Source organism: Gallus gallus, chromosome 4 (genome assembly GCF_016699485.2).
Source record: "Gallus gallus isolate bGalGal1 chromosome 4, bGalGal1.mat.broiler.GRCg7b, whole genome shotgun sequence".
Taxonomy (NCBI): Eukaryota; Metazoa; Chordata; class Aves; order Galliformes; family Phasianidae; genus Gallus; species Gallus gallus.
Window position 1 is genome coordinate 42,826,274 of NC_052535.1, and position 15,409 is coordinate 42,841,682.

Genomic DNA, 15,409 nt, shown 5'->3' on the forward strand with positions numbered 1-15,409 from the left:
GTCAAAGCCAGCAGCTCAAATCAAAGTTAGTTTTATTGTTTAATATCCTAAGCAAGCAAACAAAACAGCATGAAACATATGAGTAAAATACATCTTTCAGTCAAATTTATGTCAAATTTTTCGTATACTGAATACTTGAGATGCTTGCAGTTATATTACATATGTTAAAGGTTTATTGCTATCCCCATGTGTCCCCCAAGAGAGGCAGAAGAGAAGGAAAGCAAAGCAGGATTGGTTGGTATTGCTATATACTTTCAGGTATCAGTGTATTCACTTTCCTGCTTTTCCCCTTGCAAAACGTAGCAGGTTTCCTCATGGATGCACCATTTATTTTTCTCCCCCTTTTCACCCTACTGATCCATTTATTAAGTCCTGAAGCTGTTTTGGTTGGTAGAGACAGGGCTGCATTCACTTCAATCCTACCAAAGAACAGTATAATCATCCTTTTTTTGACTAGCAGTATCTTAGCACTGTTAAGTCAGTAAGATATTTCAGGCAAAGGCTGGATTATTCACGCAGAGACGCTCAAATCCAGGTGGGCCTCTTGTCAGCCTTCTCCTTGGGGCACAGAAGTTCTTTAGCATCACCCTAAGCAATGAGCTTTGTTCAGGGAAGGACGCCAAGTGCTTCCCCAGGCTGCTTTGGCAGGAGTGAAATAGTACTGTAAGAACTGTTTCTCTCAGCTTAAAAGACGTGTAGCCCCATGAAGGGGTGTTCAGTCCTGCTGTGGTTAGATTTGTCTTTTCCATCAGACCTATGGCCAAGGTGATTTGCCAAATGCCATTACTGATTCAGCTGGAACTTTGCTGCTGACTGCAGACAGTCTCAGTTCCTTAAAAAAAAGCTTAAGTTTTGCTGCCTCCTGTAGGGAGGAATAATGTTGACTGGTGTGCTAAAGCAGTTTGTCAAGTAATGTTGGCCTATTCATTAGGTTAGCAATGTGAACTCCTACTTTGAGTTTCTTAACCAGCCTGGTTTGAGGTTGAAGGCAATCACTTCTGTTGGCATGGGGAACTCTGATGGGTTTAGGTGGAACAGGGCTTGTTTTCCCCCTTACTTCTGGTTGCAAAGAGGTGGAGGCAGTTTTTTAGCAGGCCCTGTCCCAAACCTCTGAATGGTTGCTGAAGGAAACCTTTCCTTAAAACTTGGTGATTTTTAGCATCTTTGGATTTTTATTTTTATTCTGACAAGTTCTACCTTTTAAGAGCATTTGTATTCAATTCTACACGTTGTTCTGAATCATAGCAGAACTCTGATAAAACCTTACCTTTAGGGAATAAGGTCATTAATTTATTTGTTCCCTGGGTATTTTTGTGATCAGAAGGCTGCACAGAGATAAAGCTGAATAAGAACAGAGCAATAAAGAATCTGAATGATCTTGGATTCAGGATAAACAGACCATGCTAGGGAAACAGAAAATGGACCTGGGCAAGGGATGAATCCTGTCAGGTGCGAGGTACGTCCTCTAAAAGAAATCTTCACTGAAGAGAGTTACTGGTAGGGAGAGCAACAGCAGGGTTTTTGTTTCCAGCAGGCAGAGCACTTGTGCAGAATTTAAAAAATAGATAAATATAACGTTCTGGGTCTGACCAGAGATCTGTTTTCTCAATTTTTTTTTTCTCTGTTGAATAACATATGCTTGGGAGAAATCATACAGGAATGGAGTAACTTTAATTCCTGGCAACCAGTGAGCCAGGGCTTTGTGAACCAGGAATTGCAACAGGATCATCATGCTTCATGGACCTTTTTCTGTGCATGTAACTGTCTTTTAAATGCATTTGTACTCTTGAAATTCATTACATCGTGAGTCAAAATCCCTTTCCAGGCTGAAGAACACTGTGTGTGCTTAACCTTTCCTCCTGGATGTTGTCATGTACCTCTTTTATCCTGCCCCCCTGTGATACAAAAATATCAGCAATATCAACATCGAGCTGCTATATCATTGTTCGGTATTTCTTCCTTATTATTCCTACCACTGTTTGCTCTTTCATCAGCCTTGAGCTAAAATACTCCCAGAGCTGCTTGTGTTCAACTCCAAGACTTTCTGAGTGACAATGAATGGCAAGTTCTGAGGCTGTCTCTGAGTGCTGTGCTCCTATGCTTCATGTACTCATATGCTTCATGTTCATCTTATGCTTGTGCTTGCAGTGGGCTCTCCTTATGGCTCATTGCCTGAGCAGCTCCTTGAATTCTTCTGCAGCTTCTTACATTTCAGTAGAGACGGCCTAGATTTTAACAGGCTGTTACAGTCACAGACTCCCTTCAGTGTGAGCAGTATCCATTCATTGCTGTTCTTTAAGCAGTTACCGATCTACAAAATCTTCCATATTATCCTTCTGTACTTTGCTGTAGGTCTTTGCTTCTGAAGAAACTGAAGAGTCTTTGTCAAAGACTTTGGAAATTCTGTTTGCCTACCAACAGACTCACCCATATCCATGTACTTTTCTCTTTAGAAGATTAATAAGATGTTTCTGTGGCATGATTTACTTCGACAAATGCTGTGTTTATGGTATACTGGTTTTGTTCTTTGTTATTCGCTTCTATTCACAGCACTGGAGTAGGACTCAGTAGTCTGTTGTTCTTTGAAACCCCAGGGCCCTTTTGTAAAAATCGGTATCAGACTTTCCTTCATCTGTTTGTTTGATATCAAGGCTGGTCAGCAGTAGTTACACACCACAGTATTTTGTCAATTGGTATAGCATTCTTTTGGAAAGACTGGGGTTCTCAAAAGAAGAAGAAAAATTTCAAAAGCAGTTACACTGTGTAAAGCAAAAAATCCAGTAAAAGCTAAAAGCTATCATGAAATATCACTATGTGCTTGCTCTGTTTTTGTACTTTTCCCTGGTTATCTGGTGTTGGTCACTGTTGAGAGTTCAGTGCGAACACTTAAGTTAGCTTTCCCACTTCTGAAGTGATCTCTCTTTATTTTGACCATCTATCAGCCCAGCAGGCTTTCTGGCAGGCAGCCTATCCTGCTTGTGCTGTTCAGAAAAAAATATTTCAATAGTGGCTTTCATACTTCAGTAAGGCTTTCTCAAACTTTTTTTTCCCCCCCTCATTCTTATTGTTTACGTTCAGTTTGCCTGAATTAGCATTCATTTCTGTTTTCCTTTTCGGATACCACCCAGTTTATTTAAAGAACATCTCCTTCTCACTGCTAACAGCACCTGACTTTTAATCATGCTGCCTTTCCTCATTCCTTTCTAGGCTTTTTATTTTTTATATATTTTTTTAATTATGAGTAGTGGTAAAACAACACTCTCAGCTTCTAATATGTTGTCTTCGAGAGAACTCCGAAATGCTACCTGAAAGCATTATAACAAGCCTACTCAGTCCTTTATAGTTCCCCTTTCTAAGAGCAAGTGTTGCTGTGAGACCTCTTGTTTGACATTGGGCTTTCAGTCATTGCGGCTATAACTAGAACGTGGATCCCAAACAGGTTTATCTTTAGCAGAGCTCAGTGTTGTGCCAAGACTGAAAATCTGCTGCTGCTCTTGCATGCTCTCTGCAATGCTGCTCTCTGACAGCACTAACTAGCAATGCCTACAGCTGTAGGTTTTGAAGAACAGTTTGGATTTACCATCTCCCTTGAGGCAGTGGAGTCTCCTGCCTGTGGCTTCTGTGCTTCCAAGTGCTCCAGTTTCTCCTGGCACGTTGTGGTCAGAGTCCTGCATGGCTGGCCAGTTCTTCCCCCCAGCTGTACTGATGGCTTCCCTTGTCTTCATCTGTGTCACATCTAAATTCTAGTAATCTGTATACCTGGTTTATTTAATGAAGGCAGTCCTCCCTGGATAAAATTAAACGGTGCCAAAAGTCTCACTAATGAATTTAAAACAGGCTACTATTCACTTTTCTCATTTAAGCACTGAGTCTCTGCTTCTTTATTTGCTACTGCCTAGCAGTTTGGTAAATCCAGTTCTCCTCTCTTTCTTTTAATCTGGAAGCAGTAAATAAATGAATTGTGTGTGCCCTCTCAGCCTCATGTCTCAGAGTATGGGATGCTGAATGAGCCCTCAGGACAAGCCTCTCCTGTTTTCCATCAGCTCTTTTATTTTGTTCTTTGTTATAACTAAAGATAGGAAGAACAAAGCAGGCACAGTGCTGGCCAAAGGGGCTGTGACATTTGGAGCTGTGCACAAAAGCCTAACCGAAGAGACCTCTGGTTGCAAAATTGGTCTTCTAATTCAATAGGTTTAAAATAGAGACCTAAGTGAGTTAATTATCGCTCTTAGAAGTCTGATTTCTGTTTGCTTGCTTGAGTTCTGTGGTTAATTGTTAAATCAATGAAAATGTTATTTCTTCTTAAAGAAAACAGTAGTATTACGGTATGGCTATAAAGCAGAAAGTCTTATGTAATATTCCCAGTATCTTCCAAAAAAAAAGAAGTGTTCTGTGTGGTCACCATGCATTGGGCACCTCCTGACTAGGAGGAGCCAAACTGTATTTTGCTTTTTTGTCATTGTCCTAAGTGAATTTTTACTTTATGCTTTTTATCCCCAGTGGCAGTCCTTGGCAGCTAGCTTGCTGAGGGAGAAGGCATTTGATTGAAGCTGGGACTTTTTTATGGTCAGGTGTAAAGATGTGCCTTTGGTAGAACCACACCAGCTCTTCTCGGTCACTTTCTTCCTTGTGTTTTTGGAAACAGCCATTTGGCAAAGTTGTAACACCTGAAATCATGAGCTTTTCTTGGCAGATGTTGGGGAACATTTAAGTAGTGACTTCCTTGTGAAAGAGAGTCAAAAAAGCTGAGAAATCTACTCTGTGGACAGAAGTGCTGAGTATGAATGTGGAGCTCTGAGAAGAGGCTGTATGATGCATGGCTCATTACAAAAGCTGCACCTGGTTATGCAAGGCCAAAACAATGCTAGTTGTTCCAAAGAACCTGTATTTCGTATTGCTGCAAAAAATGCATGAATTGCAGTAGTCTCCCTTGGCAGTTTCTTTTCTCTCAAAAGCACTAAGAAGCAATGCAGACTTTTTGATAGCAAGTCTGTTTTCATAATGGAATATCCCCATCTGCACTGGTGTATTTTGGCAGACTGAAATCATAACTCATTGTGCTTTGGATTGAAATTTAGGTGGAGAAGCACTCTCCACCTAAGTCCATTGTAAGTTGAGCTGTTTGAAACTCCCTGTCTGTCCTGTTAGCTGACTTTGGTTACTGTGGAGCCTTAAAGCCAGGGGTATTCACACTGTTGGTCAGATTTTTGCCGAGGTAATTAACTGTTTTGTCTTTAAGTAAGGGTGAGTGCTCTACATTCTGTGCTCAGGCTTGATATGCTGTTGTTATCCCACCCATGGAAGACTTGCTTGCAAATCATTCTTACTGACCCACAGGGTTTTAGTCTTAGGACTCTGTTTGTGCTTGGCTGTTTTTTGACAGCCTCTTTTAACAGGCATTGTAGGAATTGTACCTTGAGTAGTTTGACTGCAAGAGGAAGCATTATGGTTCTTTGTGAACATTTATGACAAGAGACAAATTAATCTCTTACTGATTTTTTATTTCAATATTACAATAGATGAATGCTGTCTGCTCACCAGCGTAAGCCAGAATCTCAAGTGCATTACCCACACACGTCAGTCTTGCTGTGACAAAATAAATATTTTTAAGTGTTTTTTCCTTCCCTGGATTATCTGTTTTTTGTGGGTTTTTTTTCCATTTTCCTTTTTAATGACATGACTGCTGTTACAGGATGTGCCTCCTGGGCCATTAAAACTCATACTTGAATAATTGGATCTGTTGTCTCGGATCACCTTTTTACTTCAAGCAGAATTGCTGATAAGCTTTTGTTGAAAAATCTGCAAGAGTAACTCCTCCTTGTGTGAGTACAATGCTTCTTTTGTACAGAAATGTATTTTTCAACAACTGTTTTTGCAGCTCCCAACATTCTATAATGCAGTTTTTTTGTTCAGAAGTGAACGAGGATTGGCTTGTTTTTAAAATCATCAGTTTTGAAAGACGTTCGTTCTATTTTTTTTATTATTATTATTTTTAGTACATGCAGACGAGGGAATTCTTGCCAAAAATAAAGGCTTCTGAGTGTACTTAAGAATATACACACATATAGAGCTATGTTTTAGTGTAGCAAAGCAAAACTTAGTATTTCTCCTATCATAGTTTGATGGTGTTATCTTGGATGCCTTAGCTGGTCCAAGTGCTATTGAAAATACCAAATGCTACAGCAAATCCTTAGTGCTGGCTTGAGCTTAAGAAATATCAAACTCTTCAGTTATAAACAACACTGAAGACGTGAGATGAGGTAGATGAATCCTTGCTGTTCATCAGAATTAGGTGGTCTTTTTACTCTGTGTGAAAAATACAAGTTTGCTATTTTCTTTCACAGTGGTTAGCCGTCAGGTGAATCTTGTCATAGCTAAGCAGATGGAATAGAAAAGCTCTACAGTGAAGCCTGCTTTCTTCAGGAGATTGATTAGTAGCTTAATTATAGCACTGTGCCAATTACGTAGTTGACACTGTTACACGAAATAAGCTTTCGCTAAGTACTGTTGGTATCGGTGTCATTGGAAATGGAGCATTAGGGACGTGGTTTCATTTCACATAGTGCCTTCGCAGCAATCAGTGGTACGCTGTACCTGTTTGCAACCAAGAAGGCCATCTTAACAGCATGCCCAACAACCTTTGTGTGCTTTACTGGGCGCTGGGGCTGAGGCAAGTGCATCACAGTGGTCAAACAAAGTGGAGAAGCCCAGGTTGTGTCCAGTAGGCCACCAGCTGCCTCACTCCTGACAAGGTTGCTGGAGGAAAAAGTATTTAAAGGGTAATGAGGAATGTACTGTCAGCATCTCCTTGTGGTCAGGAAAGGTTTGAATTTCAGGCGTTGTACTTTCAGAAAATGCTTATTTTCATTTAAACAGTTCGGGTCCTAAAAGTGAAAACTAGAGTAAAGATGGATCCTGTCTTTCTTTAACGTCAGCTGCCAGCATTTCACATTGTAAGTTTCAACTGAAAAATAGCTGAGCCAAATGGAAGAAGCATTCTGTCAAATGAATTGTAATCTGAATGCAAAGCTAAAAGATAATTGAACTTCTTATGCTCTGTCTTGGTACTGCTAATCAGCAACTTACTATCTAAGAGCTTTTAAATTAACTGATGTAAAATAAATTGTAATTCAGCCCATCTGAGCCTGGACAGAAACTTTGAGGTTTAACGTCTGGTGTGGTAGAAATGAAGTATTTTCTTGGGATTGAGCCCCAAGCTTCGCGTAGCCTTTTGCTTATTGTATTAGGTAACACCTGTCAGTGCTTGATAAATCCAAAATTATGCATAGTCTGAATTCTTTTGAGCTTTACATAGGCAAATATGTCACGCTGCCACTTCCTAAAGCAGCGCATACCCAAGCAGAAAAATGATGGGAATTGCCATAATGCATTAGCTTCTTAGCAGCATTTTCTGACAAATCAGTGCTGGCTACTGCAGGGGGGAGAGGAAAGTAGAGGGCAACAAACAGCTTTTGTGTAATCAACCTGCAGAAATGCCTCCTTCTTCTGCCTGGTGGTTGGCTCTCCCTATCTGTCTCCTCGCTGCAGTAGTGCTCGGCGTGCCACTGTTCTGCAGGGGGACTTGAGAAACACTGGAAAATGCTATGCTGTGTTGAGCTGAAGGGATGCTGCAGATCTGCAGTGCCATAAAACAGTACAGCTTTAATTTGGAAGGTGAAAATGATCTGTCGAATGTCATAGGAAAAACAAGCTGAGGACAGCTATGGGCACAACATGAAACAGGAGCCTTCAGGGGAGGAAGGGGGGGGGTTTGGCTCCTTGTCTCTGTAAGGCAGCTTCCCCCAGGGAAGGGAATTTATTTCTGGCTTCACTGTCCTGCCCTGATGTATTTATTGCCTATCCTTTTTTCAGTATTGTGAAAGTGATACTATGGGCAAGATTGTTGCGATTAAAAAGAAGGCAAGATTTATTCTTTTCAGTTTGCTCTTAGCGCCAGTGTTGGCACTCTGTACAAACCCGGTCATGAATTAGAGTTGTGATGTTTTAAGAGGCATGACCAGTATTGGAACTTGGTTACATAGCCTTGCAGGCTGCTTCCAGAATGGAATCATACAAAGCCTATAGCTGTTATCAAAATAGGAAGTGCTGTTTTGGTGTAAGTCTAAGCTGTTAAATAGCGTGTAAGAGTGGTTCTGCTGCTGCATGCTGAAGGCAAAAAAAGCAACACCTAGCTGTCCTCAGCTGAGCAAACTGTCCTTTTTGAGCCATCTGTTCACTTCTCTAGAACCCCTGTTTTGTAAGTCAACTAATACAATTTTGTATTGATGTGGATGACGCATAAAAATACCCCGTAATGATTAATAAGTAATAAATACAATCTGAATGATAGATTGACTTAGTTATATCTTAGCAAAGAAGTGCACGGTTGTGTGTAGTCCACTTCTGTCTTCCCGAGGCAGTGCTGCCTCTGACCTGCAGGCACTTGAGCAGCAGCCTCAGCTAGCACCTTGGCGCTGGGCAGCCATATGGATGAGTGAGCTGTTGCAAGGTGCCTCGTGAAAGAAGCTCTCATCCGCCTTCTGGGGGGAGTGCAGCTTACTGCAATAGTCATAATAAATCGATGACTTAAAACAGCAAGCCGTCCTGAATTCAGAATGAAGCTATGTAAACAGCGTGCTGCCTGCTGAACCACTGTGTCCTTATAAGATAAGAACAGGTCTTATGAGAAATAGAAGCTGCAAATGGAAACAGTGCTCCTTACTTCTTGTTAGGCCCTGCTAGCATTAGAGCCGCTCAGAGAGAAAAATGCATATGCTATCAAACAATTAACAGGAAGTGATAATTGATAATACTATGAATCTCATACACTTTTCAACATGAAATATAACTTAAAATACAATTTTAAATTTTGAACAGCTTTATATTCCTGCAAAATGGAGCTTAGAGCTTTAATGTCAATTACAATTTTAGAATGATTTGTTAATGCAAATGCTACCAGTACAAATTGAGACCTTCAGCATTTCACTGATTTAGGGCTCAGCTTGAAAGGGAACTGACTTGAGGGTCTCAGGAGTTGTCTTCTGGGGCACTCACAGGAGGTGGTGGCAGCTGCTTGTTGGTGCCTTTTAGCCTGAGCACGTGAGCATAGTGCTCTGTAATCAGGGACCTGGTGTGCCTTTGGGAAACACAGGTGCCAGTTAGGTAGCTGACCTGAAGACAATAGTATTGGAAAGGCAAACTGGTTGTGGCCATACACTCTTACTTTTCTGTGAGTTGAGATGCTTGCATGCTAGGGGATGGAGGAATTCAGGGATTCAACATGAGAAGCATTTTGGTTAGCTCAAGATCTCAGATTGTCCTCTGTCTGATGGGGGCTCACTCTTAAATCACTGTCACAGTGCTGTCATCATTTGCTCCTTATATTCTTTATTTCATGACTGGAACATTCTTTCAGGAGAAGTAGTGAACAGCCTACGTCTGCAAGTCTGGTGGTTGCTATCAGGGAGACTAAGGATTATCCAGGCCTTGGACCAGGCAAGCAATCATTTCTGTGGGACATCATCAAGGGCAAATTAATAAATAGGACTCTAAGCTGTGAGAGCAGGAGTTTCCTCAGTCCAAGGAGCGCTCCAGCCCAGATCTCGAGGTTTTTGTGCAGAGAAGGTGTCTTCCCTGGAAGAAGGTGTCTTCTGCTGTGGCTGGTATGCCACCTCTCCTGGGATGGAGGAGGTAGAGGGATGGTGGGTGGTGCTGCTCCCTTTCAGCTGGGATGGAAGGAGAGCAGGAATAATTCACATGGTTAGTGTATGGGCTAATAGTCAGAAGAAGCATTGCTCACTCGGTTTCTTCATTAGATCACTGCTGTATCTTTTGAAAGGTTACTTCTTGTGTCAGTCATCAGTCCACCCATGCTTTCATTTGGTAATACAGTGCGTGTTTGGGAACAGGAAGTTTTCACTTGTGGACTGGTCTGAAAGCGTTGATTCCATTCACCTATGAGTTCCCTCTAGAAAGAAAGTGAAAAACCTGCTCCTCTCTGTGACATTGCTGAGGAAAGCTGTGTACAGTCTTTCACGGATGTGTTCGCTTCTGCTTGTGCTTGCCCCATACAAGAACTCCTTATGGGGAGGTCAGGAAAAGTGATGCAAAGAGCTGCGATGACCTCTCCCCTCAGCTCCACCAGTAAGAATTCCAACTATTTGTTCTAAGTGAGCTGTCTTGGTTCCCAGCTTATCACAGCTGACCCGTGGGCTGTAGCTGAATGGGCACTGTGAGGCGCAGAGGCTGCACCCTGCAGTGCATGGGCAGGACAGAGCACTGGGGATGAAACTGGAGGCTGAAACACACTTAAATCTTCTTTGTCACAGAACTTTCTGTACTTTGAACCTTCCCTATGCTTGATTTCAATAGCAGCTTTTGTCTGGATGCCCATACCTACTTGACCCTGTCTTTTAAAACTGAAGCATGAGCTTGGAAATGTAAGCATTTGACTTCCCTTTCTGATGTTTAAAATTCACAGGTGGAGTAGTACTGTAAATTTCAGCTTCAGATGCATGGAAAATGCACGTGTGGTTGCTTGGTGTTTGGTTTGCCAACCACTGGGTGTCACTGCTGCCTCACAGAAGGCTCTCCCAGCTCTTGGCCGGTGGGTTTGGACAAACACGAGTGGAGGCTCATGGCTTGTCACTCAAATAGTTGCTCACTCGCGTTTCTGGGAAGAAATGCCACATTGATTGTGATATACATTAATTGCTAATATCTAAAGCAAGCCTCTAACTCCCAGTGCAAGGTAAGAGGCAAGACTGTGCTGTAAATTACTGCAGCCTGCGGAAGCTTGTGTGCTTGATGAGTCAGTGTGCTGACTGTCCAGTAAGTGAAATCAAGTCTCTGGAAAAAAACTGGAAGCATGATTTAGAGGTATAAATGTAGCATTTTTATGACTTACAAATGGCACATTTTGCAACACATGATTTTTCAAGTTTAAAAAAGTGAAATGTGCTGACAGATTTGAGGAGATTAAGTTGGATATGTAGCAGAAAAAAACCTATCTAGAACTCTGGCTTTATGTTTTGAAAATATATTAAATATAGATTAAAAAATGCGTACAAATTGCTCACAGATGTGGTTCTGAATTCAAGTTTTTATAATAGGGCCACTAAGATGATCAGAGGGCTGGAGCACCTCTCCTATAAGTAAAGGTTGAAGGAACTGGGCTTGTTTAGCTTGGAGAAGAAAGGGCTCTGGGGAGACTTCATTGTGGCCTTCCAGTACTTTAAAGGAGCTTATAAAGAGGAGAGGGAACAGTTGTTTATGAGGGTGGATAGTGATAGGACAAGGGGGAATGGTTTTAAACTGAGACAGGGGAGGTTTAGGAGGAAGTTTTTTACTCAGAGGGTGGTGACGCACTGGAACAGGTTGCCCAAGGAGGTTGTGGATGCCCCATCTCTCTGGAGGCATTCAAGGCCAGGCTGGATGTGGCTCTGGGCAGCCTGGTCTAGTGGTTGGTGATCCTGCACATAGCAGGGGGGTTGAAACTAGAAGATTGTTGTGGTCCCTTTCAACCCAGGCCATTCTGTGATTCCGTGAAAATAGGTTTAGGTTTTTTTAAATATGATAACAAGAGGCAGTAAGTAATTTATGCTCCTGATCATTTTCTACCTACATTTTCTACTATGAGAAGTGAGAGGAAAAAAGCTCATGGCAGATTTTGATTTATTGGAGCATTTGCTTTGTTTGAAGGTGGTCTGAAGTGTCACAACTGTCTTTAACTGGATGGAAAGAAAAAAAAGTTTTCTGTCATAACGTTTGAAGATGCAGGTCAGCAGCACTAGAGGCAAAATTTTCCTCTTTCTCCATAGAGTTCTTGAACGCCGCTGAGCTGGCACTCTGATTTTGAATATATAATGCTGTTTTCCTGCATTGTAATGTACCTGTGCCACTAAAATAAATCCAGGTGAATATATCCATAAAACAGAAAATGATTCTGTTATTAATCTGCTGTTAAACACACGATGGAAAATCTTCCCCGAACCAGCTGACTTCGCTGCCCTGGGCAGCGTAGCCCTTTTATCTCTGCAAATAGCTACACAAGGCGCTGGCAGCCTAAGTGCTGCTGCTGCAGATTGAAGTGCTGCAACTTGTAATCAACTGAAACCTTTGCGAGGAATTTGTGGAAGGAATACATGAGTCACCCAATCCGTTAAAAAAAGGCCATCTAGCACCTGTGTGTCGGTAGCTATGAATGTGATTAGCTGCAGCCACTTCAGGCATAAGAGCAGTTGAGGTGAAGGCTTTTAGATGTTTTGGTGTACTTCTGGAGATTGTGCTGTTGCAGGGGTTGCTTGCATCAAGCCCAACTAAGAAAGAAAAGGCCTGATCAGTTGGCTCTTAGTTATAGAGGGATTTCATTTGGTAATTTTCATCTCCCAGGAGCAAAATGAATAGCTTGTTTCTACCAATTTCAGTTCTCTTTCTGGTGGATGAGGAATGTGCATCGACCTTTTTAAGTGTATAGAGAAATATAACTATGGAAGTTTCAGTGTTTCCATTTGTCAAGAATAATTTTTTAATATATGACAGATATATTTGAAAAGTCAGATTTTTTTCTAATAGGGATTTTTTCTAACTGAAAGATGAAAAAAAGAATAAGATCCTTCATCTTTTGCCTATTGAAATCTAAAGCACTACATCTCTGTAACAAACAGAACAAATAAGTTTCTTCTCAGAAAGAGTGGTGAGGTCTTGGAGCAGTCTGCCCAGGGAGGTGATGGAGTCACCATCCCTGCAGGTGCTCAAGAAGAGGGTGGATGTGGCACTGAGGGACGTGGTCTAGAGTGGTCACAGGCGTGGGCTGATGGTTAGACTAGAGGATCTTAGTGTTCTTTCCAGCCCTAATGATCCCATGATTCTGTGATTTGGAAAAGGGGGCTGATTATCAGGTAGGAAAACTTCAAGGTATAGGAATTTCTAGGCAGGTTGTAGTTAGAGAGACTGAATAATTTAGGGATGTAGCTGAGGAAGAGAACAGTTGCAAAATAGAAGTAATGCTGATAACTGTGATTTAATGAACGTTGAAAAGTGTGGCTGAATTACTTGCATTGCCTGCTCCTAAATCATCTGTAATCCTTCAGGGAAAGATATAACTGGACCTTCCTGACACTTTGTGTGGGAAAACTGTGGTGGACAAAAATGCAAAGGGCCTAAAAAGGGTGTTTGTGCCATTATGTTCACTTACTTGCATGTCTTTTTCCTCAGTCTTCGGTTCTTGTGTTACAGGCTGCTGCCCTTACAATTTCAGCAGCAGGAACAGGATCCAAAGACAGTGATGTTGTTTAGGGAATGCACAGGCACAAAGTTTGGCATAAATCTTAGAGGAGAGAAGGACAAGGGGATGTATGTTTTTTCTAGAGAGCGCAGTGAAACTGCAATGTTGAATGTTTGAAGTGGATGCAGAAAGGCTTTTCATGGCACACTGAGCAGGAATTTAGTGGTGCAGATAGTTCTTACTTAGAACTATCACTCACTTAGTAGGAATTGGCATAGGAAAGAGTCACATTTCCAATGTCACTCTCTGAGGCTGGCTAAGACATAAGAAAGATGAGAGTAAGATATTACAGCCAGATACAGGCTTGACTGAACCTGTTACTTGAATGTCCATCCAATGCATCTGTAGGGATATAAACTGTTTGTTTTGATCAAAATGTGCTGTTTATTAATGTGATAGCATTTATTAGCAAACCTTAAATAGGCATTACATTTTCAAATAAGCCATAACTTCTAAAATGCAGTGGCCTTTCAAGGCTTGATTTCTTGCTTTATTTCTATGAGATTTCCACACAATTATTCTATCTGTTCTAAAACTACGGACAGTTGCACAGATTTGGCCAAGGCCGTTGCTTTTGTGCATCAGGTGATACATGTGACTGCATTTTGAGCAGAGGAAGGGAGAGCTAAATGTGACCTTTCTTTTAGCTACGTTTGTTATACCTGAAAGTTTAAATATAAATAATAAAGATCCCTTCTTGTCTGCATAAAGCCAATGGAAGCGCTTTAGAGGCAAAAACAAAGCAGGAAAAAAGCAAAACAGTCCTAATATGTCTTTTATAGTAAGTGAGCCAAATGCTTAGTCCACTCTAAATCATGGTATCTTAAGGGCATTCTGGCAGCCACAGCTTGGTGCAGCCTTGCAGCATTCCCTTGCAGCACGGTGCTGGCAGCAGGGATGTGCAGAGCCTCGCACCTTCGCACATGGTCATGGAGGCAACAGTTGTTTGGCAGCTCCATCCCTCCCTCTTGTGGGAGGAGAGCCTTGCTGTCTGAAGTGGGCTGCTGCTCAGGCCTTACACCACTGAACTGTATTACAATTTACATCTTCGTTCTCTTCTGTCTGAAAGATAGCCCTCAGCAAAGATGTACGCGTGGAAAGATGTTGTACATCACATTGTCAAAGCCAATGCAGTGAACTCTTTTCACAGGTGCAAACACTGGCATTATGATGAAAACCTGCTCACCTCCAGCGTCGTCATTGTCTTCCATAACGAAGGGTGGTCCACGCTGATGAGGACGGTTCACAGCGTCATTAAGAGAACACCAAGGAAATACTTGGCAGAAATTGTGCTGATCGATGACTTCAGCAACAAAGGTATGTTGGAGTATTAATACACTGGTTGCAGAAGAGGCAAATGCATTGTTTTAAAATCAGTTTTCTTTTGATTTGTTACCTGCCGAGGACTGAGTTGACTGCAAGAAAAGCAAGCTGATTTTTCAGTCTTTTTAGCTTTCAGTGAAGGGAAGGCTCTTTTCCAGTGAGCTGCTTTCATGAAGGTGACAATCCTTTCTGTGCAGTCAGTTGCTTGAAAGACAGGGTTTGTGCTATGTTCTCTCCTACAGCTGTGGAGGAGTATGTAGGAGGCAGCTGGGAGAACAGGTCTCTTTCTCAGCTCTTGTGAAAACAAACAGTTTTGAGAGTATTGAAGGAGTTTGTGTTTAACCTGTTATGAATCCCTTATTCTGTAGAGGAATCCAAATTCTTTCTTTTTTTTAACTAAAATAAAAAATTAGCTGAGGTATTTGAATTATTCTGATTCATTTGCACTATCTTTTTCATTTTTACCATCCTTTCGCACTGTGTTGAAACGGTTGTTTCTCAGGGGGGTGAGGGAGCTAAGAATTTAAGCACATATTGACTTCGGCCTTTCTTCAAGACCTGCATGTCAATTCAGAAGTCCAAAGATTCGCCTCTTCCTTTGTAATATACAGCCTTAGTTTGTACTGACAATGTATGTACTTTTGTGTGATTCTTACAAATATAATCATACACTGACTTTTTTCCTCTTATGGTGGTATCTTAAGGGCTAATACAAACTGAGACTGAATACGGAGATCTGAATGTTAGAAATATGACTATAAGGTGATTGGTGTAGAGGAAATCACCTTTTTTCAACTCAGT

The 15,409-nt window shown here is 41.5% G+C and overlaps 1 protein-coding gene across 5 annotated transcripts in view; it reads left to right on the plus strand.

Annotated features, from left to right (window-relative positions):
* GALNT7 (polypeptide N-acetylgalactosaminyltransferase 7) overlaps positions 1 to 15,409 on the plus strand; it is a 69,818-nt gene that overhangs the window by 32,872 nt on the left and 21,537 nt on the right. For all 5 annotated transcript variants that reach the window (XM_040699127.2, XM_040699125.2, XM_015276540.4 and 2 more), the window contains exon 3: positions 14,436 to 14,602. In XM_040699127.2, coding sequence (XP_040555061.1) covers positions 14,436 to 14,602 — 167 coding nt within the window. The remainder of the gene's footprint in view (positions 1 to 14,435; positions 14,603 to 15,409) is intronic.